General features: G+C 45.0%; 1 protein-coding gene across 2 annotated transcripts in view; it reads right to left on the reverse strand.

Annotated features, from left to right (window-relative positions):
• The window catches only part of LOC109298462 (cholesterol 24-hydroxylase), a 30,697-nt gene that overhangs the window by 11,410 nt on the left and 5,234 nt on the right, over window positions 1-14,053 (reverse strand). For both annotated transcript variants that reach the window (XM_019518584.1, XM_019518582.1), the window contains exons 3-9: window positions 13,016-13,097; window positions 12,467-12,540; window positions 10,978-11,064; window positions 8,796-8,934; window positions 7,119-7,229; window positions 5,949-6,105; window positions 5,354-5,416 (exon numbers count right to left, since the gene is read on the reverse strand). In XM_019518584.1, coding sequence (XP_019374129.1) covers window positions 5,354-5,416; window positions 5,949-6,105; window positions 7,119-7,229; window positions 8,796-8,934; window positions 10,978-11,064; window positions 12,467-12,540; window positions 13,016-13,097 — 713 coding nt within the window. The remainder of the gene's footprint in view (window positions 1-5,353; window positions 5,417-5,948; window positions 6,106-7,118; window positions 7,230-8,795; window positions 8,935-10,977; window positions 11,065-12,466; window positions 12,541-13,015; window positions 13,098-14,053) is intronic.

A 14,053-nucleotide genomic window follows, 5' to 3' on the forward strand; every position in this document is an offset into this window, starting at 1 on the left:
TGGCTCTGTCACATGACCCACCCCAGCCCCAGGGCCCCATTCACCCCATCACCTGCCCCTGCCCACAGCTGCAGCCCACCTTGCCCCACATGCAGATCCAGGGGCATACACTCCCTGTGCCCTCCCGGGGTGTGCACAGCGGTGGGAGCCGCCCTCTCCCCTCACTCCCCCTAAACAAGCCACAGCTCCATCCCATGCCCCACATTAGCTGGGCAATGACTGCCCCAGCCCCATGCCCACCCTCACCGTGGGGGGCCTTGATCTGCCCCCCCACGCCCCTTCCCTCCCCCCTACCCTTCCACCACAGCAGACTTACCAGCTGGACATAGCTTTCCAAGCAGTTGGGCTGTGCTCCTCATCACCTAGGTGTTGTGCTGCAGCTGTGTGCATGCACCAGGCATTTATTGGTCAAATTATCAGCCACATCAGGCAAAAAAAGCTGATTTCTGATACAGTCGATTTTCTTTATATTGGTGCCGATCCAAAATCAGACTGATGTACCAGCGCACCTCTGATTTCTACTTTACTGGCTAATTTCCCTGACTTATAGTAGCTGGAGAAAGTGATCGTTAGAGCAGATTTAGACTGGACATTAGGAAGAACTTCTTCACAGTTAGAGTGGCCAAAATCGGGAATGGGCTCCCAAGGGAGGTGGTATTCTCCCCTACCCTGGGGTTCTTCAAGAGGAGGTTAGATAGGCATCTGACTGGGGTTATCTGAATCCAGCACTCTTTCCTGCCTATGCAGCAGGTCGGACTCGATGATCTATTGAGGTCCCTTCTGACCCTAACATCTCTGAATCTATAAGTTTCCCTTCAATCCTTAGGTTGCTCACCAGATCGTCCCCTTTGGCCAGAACCAAGTCTAGGAGCGCCTTGCCCCTGGTTGGCCCATAGACTTCTTGTGTTAGATAGAGCTCCTCAATGCAAGTGAGGAAGCTTTGTGAGTGATTGGATCTAGCTGAGTGCTCATCTCACGAGATGTCTGAGTAGTTGAAGTCACCCATGATGACCATACTCCGAGAGCATGTAGCCTCTGCCAGTTCTCCAGAGAATTCCTGGTTGAGCTGTTCCTCTTGGTTTGGAGGTCTGTAATAAACTCCTACAATCAAATCCCCTTCCCTGTGCTCTCCCCGTATCTTGACCCAGAGGGTCTCAGGTCACACTTCTTTGGCCCTTTGCCTTCCAATCTTGGCTTCTGGGGAGATGTAATGTTCCTTTACATAGAGAGCAACTCCACTGCCCTTCTTCCCAACACGATCCCTCCTATACAGGGTGTATCCCCCTATCCCCGGGGTCTAGTCATAGGTAGAGTCCCATGTGGTCTCTGTGATAAGATCATATTGGTTGTTGGTTAGTAGGAGAGCCAGTTCCTCCTGCTTGTTTCCCATGCTTCTAGTGTTAGTGTACAGGCACCTAAACCTGCCATTGGAGGCTGTAGGCTTTTGGCCGAGCACGGGAATAACCTGTCCATTGGCTTGTGCTGGAGAAAGCTTCCTATTGTACCCTGGGATGCTGGTTTTGAGGTTGCCATTTTTTGGGTTTGTGCTACTGGTTGATGGCCCATCCCCCAGCGATCTCAGTTTAAAGCCCTATCCAGGAGGTCCACCATTCTAACTGAGAAAAGCTTCTTCCCCTTTGGCATGAGGTAGATGCTGTCCCTTCCCAAAAGGCCACAGTCCTAGAGGTGCATAACATGGTTGAAGAAGCCGAACCCCTCCGGAGTCTTCTGTTTACTTCTGTGCACCTATCCCTCCTGTACCTGTGACCAGCAACTGGGAGGACTGAGAAGAAAACTACCTGCACCACCAATCCCTTGAGCGAAGCCTGCAGAGCCCTATAGTTTCTCATGACCCAGCTCTATCTTTCTTTCTCACCTGACCTGGGCCCTGCAGTGTCAGGTGTTTTCCACTGCTTGGCTACAGCTGGGGATTGGATATGGATGAACCAATTGAAGTTAAATCCAGACAAGATAGAGGTGATGGTGGTGGGCAGTCCACATGACCAGGTGAGGAGGTGGGGTTGAGACACCTAGCATTTAGGGGGTTCAGCCTCCCCTAGTCACTTGGGTTCACAGTCTTGGGGTGCTCCTGGTGGTGTTGGTGGCTAGGAGTATCTTCCACCAACTCCTTCTGGTCACAAGGTTGTGACCCTTTCTTTCAGATTGAGATATGGCCAACATTGTCCATGTTTTCATAACTCTGAGGTGCAACTACTGCAATACACTCTACATGGGACTGCCCTTGAAGGCACTGACTACACTCTACAGTGTAGCAGTAAGTTGCTACCAAGTCCCCTCTCAGCCTTCTTTTCCTCAGGCTGAAAAGTCCCAGATCCCTCAGCCTTTCCTTGTATGGCTTGCCATGCAAGTGTCTGATCATATGGATAGCTCTTCTTTGGACTCTCTCAAGCTTGTCCGTGTTCTTGTTAAAGTGTGCTGCCCAGAACTGGATGCAGTACTCCAGCTGTAGTCTCACCAATGCTGAGTAGAGTGGAAGAATCACCTCCTTGGTTTTGCTGGAGATGCATCGATTGATGCATGGCAGAGCATTATTTGCCTTACTGGCTACAGCATCACACTGCCAGCTCATATTCACACTGTGGTCTGTTATTATCCCAGGTGCCTTTCATTCGTGGTGCTAGTCAGTTCGGTGCTGCCAAGCCTGTAGGTGTGTTGGGGGTTGCTTGTCCCAAGATGGAGCACTTTACATTTCTCAATGTTGAACTTCATCGGGTTTTGATCTGCCCAACTTGCTAGCCTGCCTAGGTCTGCCTGTATCTGTAGCCTATCTTCAAGAATGACCATGCTCCCCCATAACTTGGTGTTGTCTACAAACTTGGCCAGTGATCTCTTCACCCCAACATTCAAATTGTTAATAAAGATGTTGAAAAGTACTGGACCAAGCACAGACCCCTGCGGGACACCGCTGCCCACTTCTCACCAGGATAACACAGATCCGTTCACTATGACTTTCTGGGTCCTATCCTGCAGCCTGTTTCTCACCCACCGGACTGTCTTGGAGTTAAGGCTACAATCTTCCAATTTTCTTACAAGGACATCATGGGATACTAGATCAAAGGCCTTTTGGAAGTCAAAGTATACAATGTCAACCTGCTGTCTCATGTCCAGGTGGTGAGTTACCTGGTTATAGAAGGAGATGAGGTTGGTACGGCAAGACCTGCCTGTGACAAAGCTGTCATTCAGAATCTTACCTTCCACAAGCTTATCGCAGATAGACTCCTTGATGAATTTTTCTAGGATTTTGCCCTAGGATAAAAGTTAGGCTGATTGGTCTATAGTTACCCGAGTCTTCCCTCCTGCCCTTCTTGTAGCTGAGCACAACATTGGCCCTCTTCCAGTCCTCAGGGACTTCTCCAGAGTGCCACGAGTTGTGGAAGAGTTTCTCCAGGGGTTCCACAATGACTTTGGCCAGTTCCTTCAGCACTGTTGCATGAGGATCATCCAGTCCTGCTGACCTGTATATGTCTAATTTTTTTAATTGGTCAGACACCAATTCTATGACAATAGTAGGAAGGTGATTATTCCTACTGAGCTCATCCTCTGCTTTACCTGGAGTGGTTTTCCCCTTGGTCCGGCGAAAGACCAAGGCGAAGTAGTCATTCAGGAGTTCAGCTTTCTCCTGGATACTGGTAAACGGCTCTCCTGAGTTGCTGAGCAATGGCCCACACTCCCATTGTTTTCCTTCTGTTCCCTATGTACCGAAAGAAGGACTTCTTATTGTCCTTGATTCCCATTGCTAATCTAAGTTCGGTCGCCACTTCAGCCTGTCTTATCTGTTCCTTGCAAATGCAGGCCATCATGGATAGTTCTCCTTGGGTCCCACCCCAAGCTTCTATTGTTTATAAGCCTCTTTCTTCTTTCTTAAGAGGACTGTGATGTCTCTGTTTAACCAGGAGGGCTTGCCAACCCTTCTGTTACTTTTTCTCTGCATGGGAATGGACTTCCTTTGTGCTTCAAGGATCATGTCCTTAAGGAACAACCACTCTTCATGCACATCTTTTGCCTTCGGTCCCTGGTCCCACAGTACTTGCCCTACTAGTGACCTAACCTTGTTGAAATTTGCATTTTTGAACTCCAAGACTTCAATCCTGCTATCCAATTTTCTGGCTTACGTCGGACAGTGAACATGATGGTTTCATGGCTGCTGTTGCCCAGACTTCCCTCTATATTTAAGTCGGTCACGAGATTGTCTCCTTTGGCTAGGACCAAGTCTAGCAGAGAGCCACCTCTGGTTGGTCTATGTACCTCAGGAATCAGGAAGAGCTCCTTGACACAGGTCAGGAAGGAGCATGACCAATCCAACTTGGGCAAGTGTTTCTCCCAGGAGATGTCTGGATAATTAAAATTGCCCACAACAACCATGTGACATGCATGTGCAGCCTCAGTCAATTCTCAGGTGAACTCCAGATCAAGTTCCTCCACTGGTTTGGTGGTTTGTAGTAAACACCTACAGTTAGGTCACTCTCGCCACTCCCCCCTGCAACTTGACCCAGGGGTTTCAAGCTGTCCATTTTTGAAGCCGATGTCAACCTCCAAGAAGGTGTACTGCTCTTTCACATAGAGAGCAACACCTTCACCTTTCTTCCCCACCCAGTCCCTTCTATGCAAGGTGTAGCTATCTATATCTATGCTCCAGTTGTGTGAGGAGTCCCACCAGGTCTCCATAATCCCAACTAGATCATAATGCCCACTGGAGAGTAGGAGGGCTAGCTCCTTATGCTTGTTCCCCATGCTCCTGGCAGTATATAGGCTGTATACAGGCACCTGAGTCCTCCCGCAGAAATGACTCTCCCAGTGTCCCTATCTACAGGGCTTACTTGTATGTCAGTCCCTGAACATGTTTGAATTTGTGTATCCCTGTCCCCCAGCAATTTTAGTTTATGCCCCACTGTGATCCTTAAGGTCAGCCAAGAACAACTTCCTCCAAATACCATTAATACAACAAGCTCGCTTGGTGAAAATACATGAGAGGTCATTCTTGGTAGTTGCCCCTTAGCTCTGGAACTCCCTCCCCCTTGAAGCCTGCCAGAGCCCCAGCTTGGACATTTTCAGGAAGCACTGCAAGACCTTCCCATTTAGGCAGGTGTTCAGCAGGAAAGGTTAAGCTTAGGTCATGTTTAGGGACTCTTTGCTGCACAGTTTATTTTAATACTCTATTGGCTTTCATGAATCGTTTTGTTTCTCCTGTTTTATTTTTCTCTCTTTTTCATTTGTTTTATAAATTGTTTTGTTTTCTCCTGTAAGCTGCCTTGAGTCTATGTCAGGAAGCTGACTTATAAATCAAATAACTAATTAAATAAATAAATAAAGAGGTAGTAAAATAGCTACAAACCAGCAATGAAGAAAGTGACAAAGTTATCCAGAATATTTTCGTCATCTCTGGTGTCTTCCAGAGCTGCCAAGATCAGAAACAAAGAAGTAACAAAAGCTCACTGCACCTCCTCAAGAACACTTCAGGGAGTCAGGCATGGACAGTGGGGTTTGTGGGAGGCACCATAGTGGTGATTTAGAGCCAGCTTCTGACCCAATATAAATAACAGAGATCAAAGTGAACCTCCAAAATAAACTCCCAATTGTAAGCCCCCAAGGTCTGGAACACCCTGCCATCGGAGGTGGTTCAAGCACCTACATTGAACACCTTCAAGAGCAAATTGGATGCTTATCTTGCTGGGATCCCAGCTGACTTCCTGCCCTTTGGGCGGGGGGCTGGACTTGATGATCTTCCGAGGTCCCTTCCAGCCCTAATGTCTTTGAAATCTATGAAACCACCCCGTTTGGATCTTCAGCTTGGAAGAAGCATTCTGAATGCACAGAGATATTAGAGCCAGGAATGAACCACCCCACATTTCAAGTCAGCTGGACTTCAGGTTTGAACTTTACAAAACAATGTATAAATTAATGAAATCAAAGAGCACAGAGTTTCCTACCAGCTGCTTTCAGTATCTGAGTAAGAATATCTACTCTGGCTTCTTCTCCATTCTGGATGTCCTCTCTCCTCTGCTCAATGCATTCCTTTCCCACACGGCGCAGCAGCCTCACGCTTTCCTGAATCTCCTTTATCAGTTTTTGTTTTCCTGGCATGTACTGCATATAAATGGTACATAGTCATTTTATTGCTTTTGCAGCAGAAACCAAAGAGGGGTAGAAACTAGAGCTGATTGAAAACCTTGTCATAACTGTTTTTCAGTGGAAAACTGGATTTTTGACTAATTGATTTTTTTAAAATGAAAATGCGTTCCTGCCGTGGAAACACATTCTCTGCTTTTGTAAACAAAAATGTGCATCCTGCAAAGCTAAAACAGTTTGGCTGAAAACAATTTGAGTACGCTGCCCTAGTGCCTTCATGGCAGCTGTAGTTCAGTTGCCTTATGTACCATGGCTAAGGACTCCAGCACTTTCCCATTCCAGGCAAAGAAACTGTGATGCATCATGGGAAATATAGCCAAGCCAATGGAGAAGAACAGGAACATGAGGCTTCTGAACTGCAACTCCTACAGGCATGGAGGCACCACTTCTAAAACAAAATCTTCCAGCACTGTTTTTGAACTTTGAACTGTTGCCAAACACTGAAAAAATTTCCCAGAAAGAGAATTTATTTTCTGACCATCTCTCATGAAGATTAATGCTCTTTTAAGAAAGATACTAAGAATCCCTTAATTTTTGCATTTGGATCCTAGATATTGCAATGTGTGAGTATAATAAATGCATGAGAGAAACAGGGTTTTGTGACTTGTGTAAAGTTGTAAATCAAGCGTCAGATTGTAGCTCAGAAGAGCAAACACTCATGCTTAAAGGAAGGCCTGGTGTTGAATTCTCATGTGTCATCACTGACATGATACTCCATGGGGAGACCACAGAGAGAGAGAGAAGATGCCAGAGAAGAACAACATTATTTTGTTCCTTTCACAAGGTTCATAAAGGGCTAGTGAAATTTCTTGGTAAGGAAAGAGGCACAAGAACCATGTCTACTGATGCTTCTGCTAACACAACTAGGTCTAAAGAACTCTGCTTCTTTCAACTCGCTGACCACTATGCAAAGAAAGCAATTTTAATTTCAGTAGGAAGAGGTGGCTTGCAGGAGTGGAACTGGAACAGACCTTCAGTAAAGGGAGGCGTATCTCACTTGTTCCTTTCATGATCATGCTCACTGCATGTGGGAAAGGTGTCTGGTCATCATGCAGTGCATTCAGTTCCATGCCAAAGGCTACCTGAGGATATTGAGAGTAAAAAGGCAATTTCTGATTAAAACCTTTTGTTTACTGGATCTGAGATTAAGCAGCAGATGAACACACCCTATCACAATCCTGTATCATACTAGAAGCTTATTATTAGAGTCTACAAGCACAGCTTTAGTGAGAGGAAGAGAATGAGGGGCAGCCTCAGATTTCAGACACCCTCTCCTCTGGGTCTCCCACTTCCTTTCCCTCCACCTGGTTTAATGGGGATAATCATTTACTACTACCCTCTACCCATCCCAAGCTGGCTAACATAAAGGAGAGGAGAGCCTAGGTAAGAGAAGTGCCAGAGTCTGCACCAGTTTCTAATAGCTTTCTGGGTGTAATTCAAGGTGCTGGTCCTGACCTTAAAAGAGTCTTAAAGCCCTTAAAAGACCTCAGACCTATATGTCTAAGGGAAGAGGCTGTCCTTTGTTCCAAAACAACCTTCTGCAAGTACCATCTGTTCACTTAGAAGATACACGTGGGAGGTCATTCTCAGTAGCCACCTCTCAGCTCTGGAGCTCCCTCCTCCTTGAGGCCTTTTGCTGATGGCACAGCTGCTGTCTCAGTCATGAAATAGTAAATGGGATCACATGGCACAACAGCAACTGTAAACTGACCTGTGTATGACAGGTGCCTCAAGCATCTGACTGCATCACTTGCCTAGAACCTGACCCAGAACATCTGGGTCAGACCTTTTTATTTAGCTAGGCTTTTAGCAGGCGGAGGTGTTTTGAGGAATTATCTTGAGAACTGGTTAATCATTTATTTATCTGTTTCTCTGATGTGTTTTTGTGGTAAGCAACCCCGAGCCTTTATTGGAGAGCGCAGCAGAGAAATCAAATGAATAAATAAAAATGTCAGGTTGACATAGAGAAGTGATTCTCAACCAGGGTGTCTTGAGATCCTTTCAAAATCCTTTCTTGTGGGGTGCCAAGAAATGTTAGCACTATTAGGCACTCAAACTTGACTCACAAGATAAACCCAGAGATTCCAAATAGAAATCCACAGTGTTAACAACATTCTTACTTGCTGTAGTCTTTCTAAGATCTTTGCAACAGAAATATTTCTCTACTATTTTTCTGTAGTCAAAAAACAAGTGAAAATTAAAAGTGGGCATTCTCCCAGTGTAATAAAGGTTTTCTTGAGTCTAACAAGGGGCGCCTTATGCCTAAAAAGCCCGAGAACCACTACCAGAGTGTGACACTGAAACAATACATCCACACATGGATTAATACTGATGTGTCCTTTTGGGATGTTGGCGATATGAAAAGAAACCATCCTTAAGAGCCAACTCAATGTTAGAGCCCATGAGTCTTGTTTTCAAAAGCCCATGAGATACTAGATGCTTTTGAAAATGGGACTCTGGCTCTTTTGAAAATATAACACTGGAAGACTCGCTTTGGACCACTGTTTTGTAAAAAGAGAATCAAGCAGACTCAGTGAGTAGTTTTCATCCAAGTCTGAGTAAGGCTGGTGGAGTGTGATCTTGAATTATACTGACAATCATGGCAAGGCCCACTTGAGGTCAGCTGCAGGAAATGAGTCAGTCAGTACCTTGGCAAGAACATCCAGAGTCACACGGCTCATCATGTTGAGAATGCTAAGCTCCGTTTTTCCATCTGCTTTTTCCTCCAGCTTCTTCATCAACTCCTCTGCTTTTTCATTAAATGTGTCCATCAGACCCATCAGGTAGCTAAACCGTTAATAAAGATTAGCAAAGGGGCTGCAGTGGGCAATCATTTTTTAAAGAATAAACATCTTCACTTATTTTTATATAGGAAAATTTAAAATAAAACAAAGACTATGTCACATAATCCTTTAGCCTCAAACAGTCTGCATGCTTTTGCCAGATTAAAGAAAATAGCCCACTGCAATCTCTTGTTAAAGCAAGAGAAAAGGGTATATTCTGCTAATGCTGGCTCCAGTGCTACCCAGTTTTGTCAGAGAGATGAATGACCATGAACTAATCCTTTCATAGTAAGTGGATTGATCCAGAGTCATTGAGGCTAATGATCTGAAATGCATTATGCTTTCCTAGTCTTAGCTCTGCCTCTGAGTTCTGCACAAACCTGTATGTGACCAGAACAAAACCTAGCAATCAGTGTGTTTAACTGTATGAGGCACAGCATTGCTCTTAAGATATCTGAGGGGTGCTCATATATGACATGAGACTGCTGCCACCAAGAGCAAATTAACTTTGTGAATGCCTCTACTTAGTCTCCGCATTACCTAAAATTTTGGCTCCTTATCCTAGGAGGGTGATCTGAATTACCAGGCTTGGCTTCCTATCCAGTGAAAGGGAGACCTAAGTGTCAGGTAGGGGAGATCCAGATCATGTAAGTGCTCAGCAGGGAGGCATATCCAGAATTCAGCAGAAATCATTAGACTGGAGTTAGGCATCTGACTGCTAGGGGTGACTTGCATCATCTGGTATTCCAGATTATCCAGGAAACCCCTGACGGCAGTGCAACACCTAACTAACAGTGACATTATGAAAAACACCCTTTGCATTGAGGGGGAGGTGGTTACTACTCATCCTTTTCCCAGCAGTTGAGTGGTTAGAGCTCTAACTCAGGAAGTAGAACATCAGGGTTCATGGTCCTTCTTACCTGGAGGGAATTCAGATCCCTATCACCCACCTCCCTGACCACCAAGGAATGTCCTGACCACCAAGATAAGGTAGTCAGGAGAAATCTCCAGTCCTCCTCTTGAACCTGGGTCACTGTGCAGGCAAAAGTGCAAGATGGAGAGTGACTATGTAGCTTAGTAGTAATGGCACTGCTCCGGGAGGGAAATATCAGGTCCTGGGCTATGCTGTTATGTTTTTACCTTTTACATTACATAGTCATTGTTAAAAAACAGAAATAATCCTGGCAACAGGGACAAGACCCCAGGACTCTCTCTTCCCACTGGAGTGTCCTCTTCATTGGGTTCCTGTCATGCTCCTTTTTTCTGACCTCATGAGTCTTGCACTCTTGTCCAATGGACCAACTTCAACTGAAGGGTTGGAGCCCACCCCATGTTCATTCTGGCCTGTAGCTAAGGAGGTGAGAATGGCCTACAACCCCGGTGTCCCTCTTCCTGAGTGCTCTAGGTAAGCATCACCTTTGCTCTGTAATGAAGTGCAAGCTTGGTCTCAGCACTAAGCAGATGGGAATTTAGATTATCTTCAGGGGCCTCCCAGAACTGGATTAGGCTGAAACAGACTTTAGGAGGGACTTAGGTACACAGGTAGCCATCTTGGTTACTTCTCAGTATGTGTAGTAGATACTAGCCAAGGTCTACGGGCTTAGGAATCTAACAGACCACAATGGAGGTGCCTAACAAATCTATGTACTCAAGCAGTTTTGCATGGGGTGGGGTCAGCACAGATAGATTTTTTGTGACATGGATGTTTAATTCCACCTAGCCTCCATTTAGGGACCTGTAATTTCAGTTTGAATTTGTCTAAGTGCCTAGATAGACACCTCTATGGGAACTTTTGCTGCTCATGTTGTCATAGTTCTTGTGTGGATGAAAACGGGAGAATCAAATTTGTCTCCATTTTATGGTCTGTATCATATGGACAAGTTGTGGCTGCTGTGAGAAGAAGATAAAACTTTGGATAAAATGACAAGTATTCATTACATGTCTGTAGCCATACATAAATTTAAATTGATTTGGAAAAAAGTGCCCGTCACATTTTAATAATAACTTCCTGAAAATGAGAGAGCTTTTAGACAAATATTTGCCTTACGTTCGGCTGAAAGCAGGATCCACAATCCTTCGCTGCTTGTGCCAATGATCATAGTCATGATCAGATACCAAGCCATTCCCTAAAAATCTAACATAAATGCAAGAATTAAAGAAAAGGAATCGTTTCTATCAAGGGTGTCAATATGTAGTTTTCAGTTCTTTTAAACCAAATATGTAACAATTCTTCCCCATCTCATGGAGCACTACATTCATTTGAGTTCATTATTTGCTTCTTCCCTCTGATGAAGGGGAGTATTTTAAAACAGAGATGTAAACCTTTTGTTCTATGTGTATATAGTGCCACAATAGGGTGCTGGTTCTAGCTCATGAAATAAGGGTTGTTTTTTAATATTTTATTAGATAACACTTAGACTGGGGGTTAATTCCCTCTCAACATGGAAATACTCCAGTGCTATTCAGAATGATCTGATGTTTTAAAAGACAAGTGGAGTTTTTAATAACAGTCTTGTGATAGAGAGAGGAATAAATTATACTGAGGTAAGAGGGTTTATTGTAGAGCAGTTGACAAGCAGTAATTGTTTTATATATTTGCCCCTACCTCGTGCTAAGTGAAAGCTAACTCTGGGCAGCTTACTCACAAACTGAACTAAGGTATAATACCACAGTATGGCTCCCCCTTACCATGAGACAGAAGTGAACACATTAAACAGTTATTGCAGAATGGCCGACACAGTAAATTCTCCTTTTTAATTCAGAATATTTTTGCTCACACCATTGTGCAAATTTTCATCTACTTTGGGTTCTGACCCCAGAGAAGCCTAATTGCTCTGAGGATAAAAAAACATCCCACAAGGGAGAGATGTGACAAATCCAGTTACAAGAATGCAGTGTTTACTCCACCATTGTTCCAAGATGCTTGGCTACATGAGCATCAAGGTAATGTAATGGTTGGTCAATGTCCACATGTGACTGGAGGTTAGCTCAAGTAAAAAAAAATCCAAACAAATTTGGCCCCTTCTCCACTTGTGTTAAGCTCTAATTTATGTTTATTACATGATGCTGTTGACTGGTTATTCAGCCTCTTGTGGTCTAAGATCAAGTGTAGTAACTTTATCTGGGCTGCACTGGTCTGTTCCCCAGGACAAGATCACCTTTGCATGGTGTTGTGTAGTAGAGGGTGGAGACTTGTCCAATGCACTGTGGACAGGACATATGAGAGTCTACGATAGCCTCCCATGGGGGGGATATTGGCTAAACACCTATTTTATAGAAATGGGAGATCTCTCCCTATCTTGCGCCTTTGGACTAAGGGCAAGTGAGACTTGGGGGAATCCAAACTCAAAGACCCCTAGACTTGGGACCTTCACATCGGAAGCCTGCCATGGATTCTGGATTATCTGAATCCCCAGAACATACTTGCCGGTGGTAGCACTACACAGACTTAAATGACTGAATTCTGCTCAGTCGATATAATTCAGAACTGATATTAATTTGATCTGAGACATGAAATTAAAAAAAAAATTACCTACCTCACCCCAAGCAAATGACTGAGTTGACCATATACAGTTCGATCCTTCGGGTACTCTGGGGACATCAAGTATTCCTAAAATCAACCAGGTAAATAAATATGACCTATGATCCATTTCCCAAACAGAATGTAAAGAAATTTTCAAGCATTCAACACTCCTATTGTATCAAACATCTGAAGGCACACAACTGCCTACTGGAATTATGCTGGCGGCTTAGATGTCTAATCTGTAGGCTTACCAAATTCAAGAATGCTTTGTATGCCTATAGCTAACCTACTTTCCTCCATAGATCTCCAAGGGAGAAACTGGAAAATTGAGGCTATGTCACATCCCCAGCTCTTAAGTATACCTCACCCACATGCAAGAAGTGGTGAAGGCATCCATCACCTCTCAGAACCAGTTTACAAGACAGGTAGTGCCAGGCAAATGATACAGCAAGAAATAGAGCCCTGGTGTCCTCACTCAGACTCTGTAAGGCAGATACAGCCCTCTCATGTTACAGCAGGACTGGTTGATTCTAGTCAGCTATTGCATTTCACCATGAAATACCTTTACTCCTTCAGGACTGAAAACTATTACCGAGACTCTATGGAAAACATTTAAACGTACAATGGGTCCATACATCTCTGCCCTGCAAGCAAACAGAAAGAACAATGGCACAAAGTAATATAACAAATACTGATTCAATGCACGTGTATGAAGTATAAACCATGTGTATAATGGAGCGCAAAGAACTACAGTAAAGTGTTTTGGGAGGGTTGGAGAGCACTCTAGGCAATGCATAGCTTGTGGCCTGGAGGGTAGAGCACTTTGCTAGGAAGCTACAGATCCAGGAACACATTTGTGAAGGGCCAGCAGGGGAGATCATGCTTGGGGACAACCAACATGGGTTCATTAGGGACAGGTCCTGTCAGACCAACCTGGTGGCCTTCTATGACCAGGTCACAAAATCCTTAGATGCAGGTGTCATGGTGGACATAGTCTTTCTGGACTTTAGGAAGGCCTTCGAAACAGTCTCTCACCCCATTCTCATTAAAAAATTGGGCGACTGTGGCATCGATGCCTACACAGTCAGATGGGTTGTGAATTCGCTGGAGGGTTGCACCCAGAAAGTGGTGGTGGACGGGTCATTTTCAACCTGGAGGGACGTGGGCAGTGGGGTCCCCCAGGGCTTGGTCCTTGGGCCCGCACTGTTCAACATCTTCATCGGTGACTTGGACAAGGGGGTGAAAAGCACCTTGTTCAAATTCACGGATGAGACTAAAATGTGGGGAGAGGTGGGCATGCTAGAAGGGAGGGAAAGGCTACAACTAGATCTGGACAGGTTACCGGGGTGGGCGGATGAGAACAGGATGGGTTTCAACACTCACAAGTGCAAGGTGATGCACCTGGGGAGGAAGAACCAGCAGCATACCTACAGGCTGGGGAACTCCCTTTTTGTCAGTGCAGAGGCAGAAAAGGATCTTGGAGTCATCATTGATGCCAAGATGAACATGGGCCGGCAGTGTGGGGACATGGACAGGAAGGCCAACCGTACCTTGTCATGTATCCACAGATGCATCTCGAGCAGGTCCAGGGAGGTGATCC

The sequence above is a fragment of the Gavialis gangeticus genome, unplaced genomic scaffold (genome assembly GCF_001723915.1).
Source record: "Gavialis gangeticus isolate Ggan-Ray unplaced genomic scaffold, GavGan_comp1, whole genome shotgun sequence".
NCBI lineage: Eukaryota > Metazoa > Chordata > Crocodylia > Gavialidae > Gavialis > Gavialis gangeticus.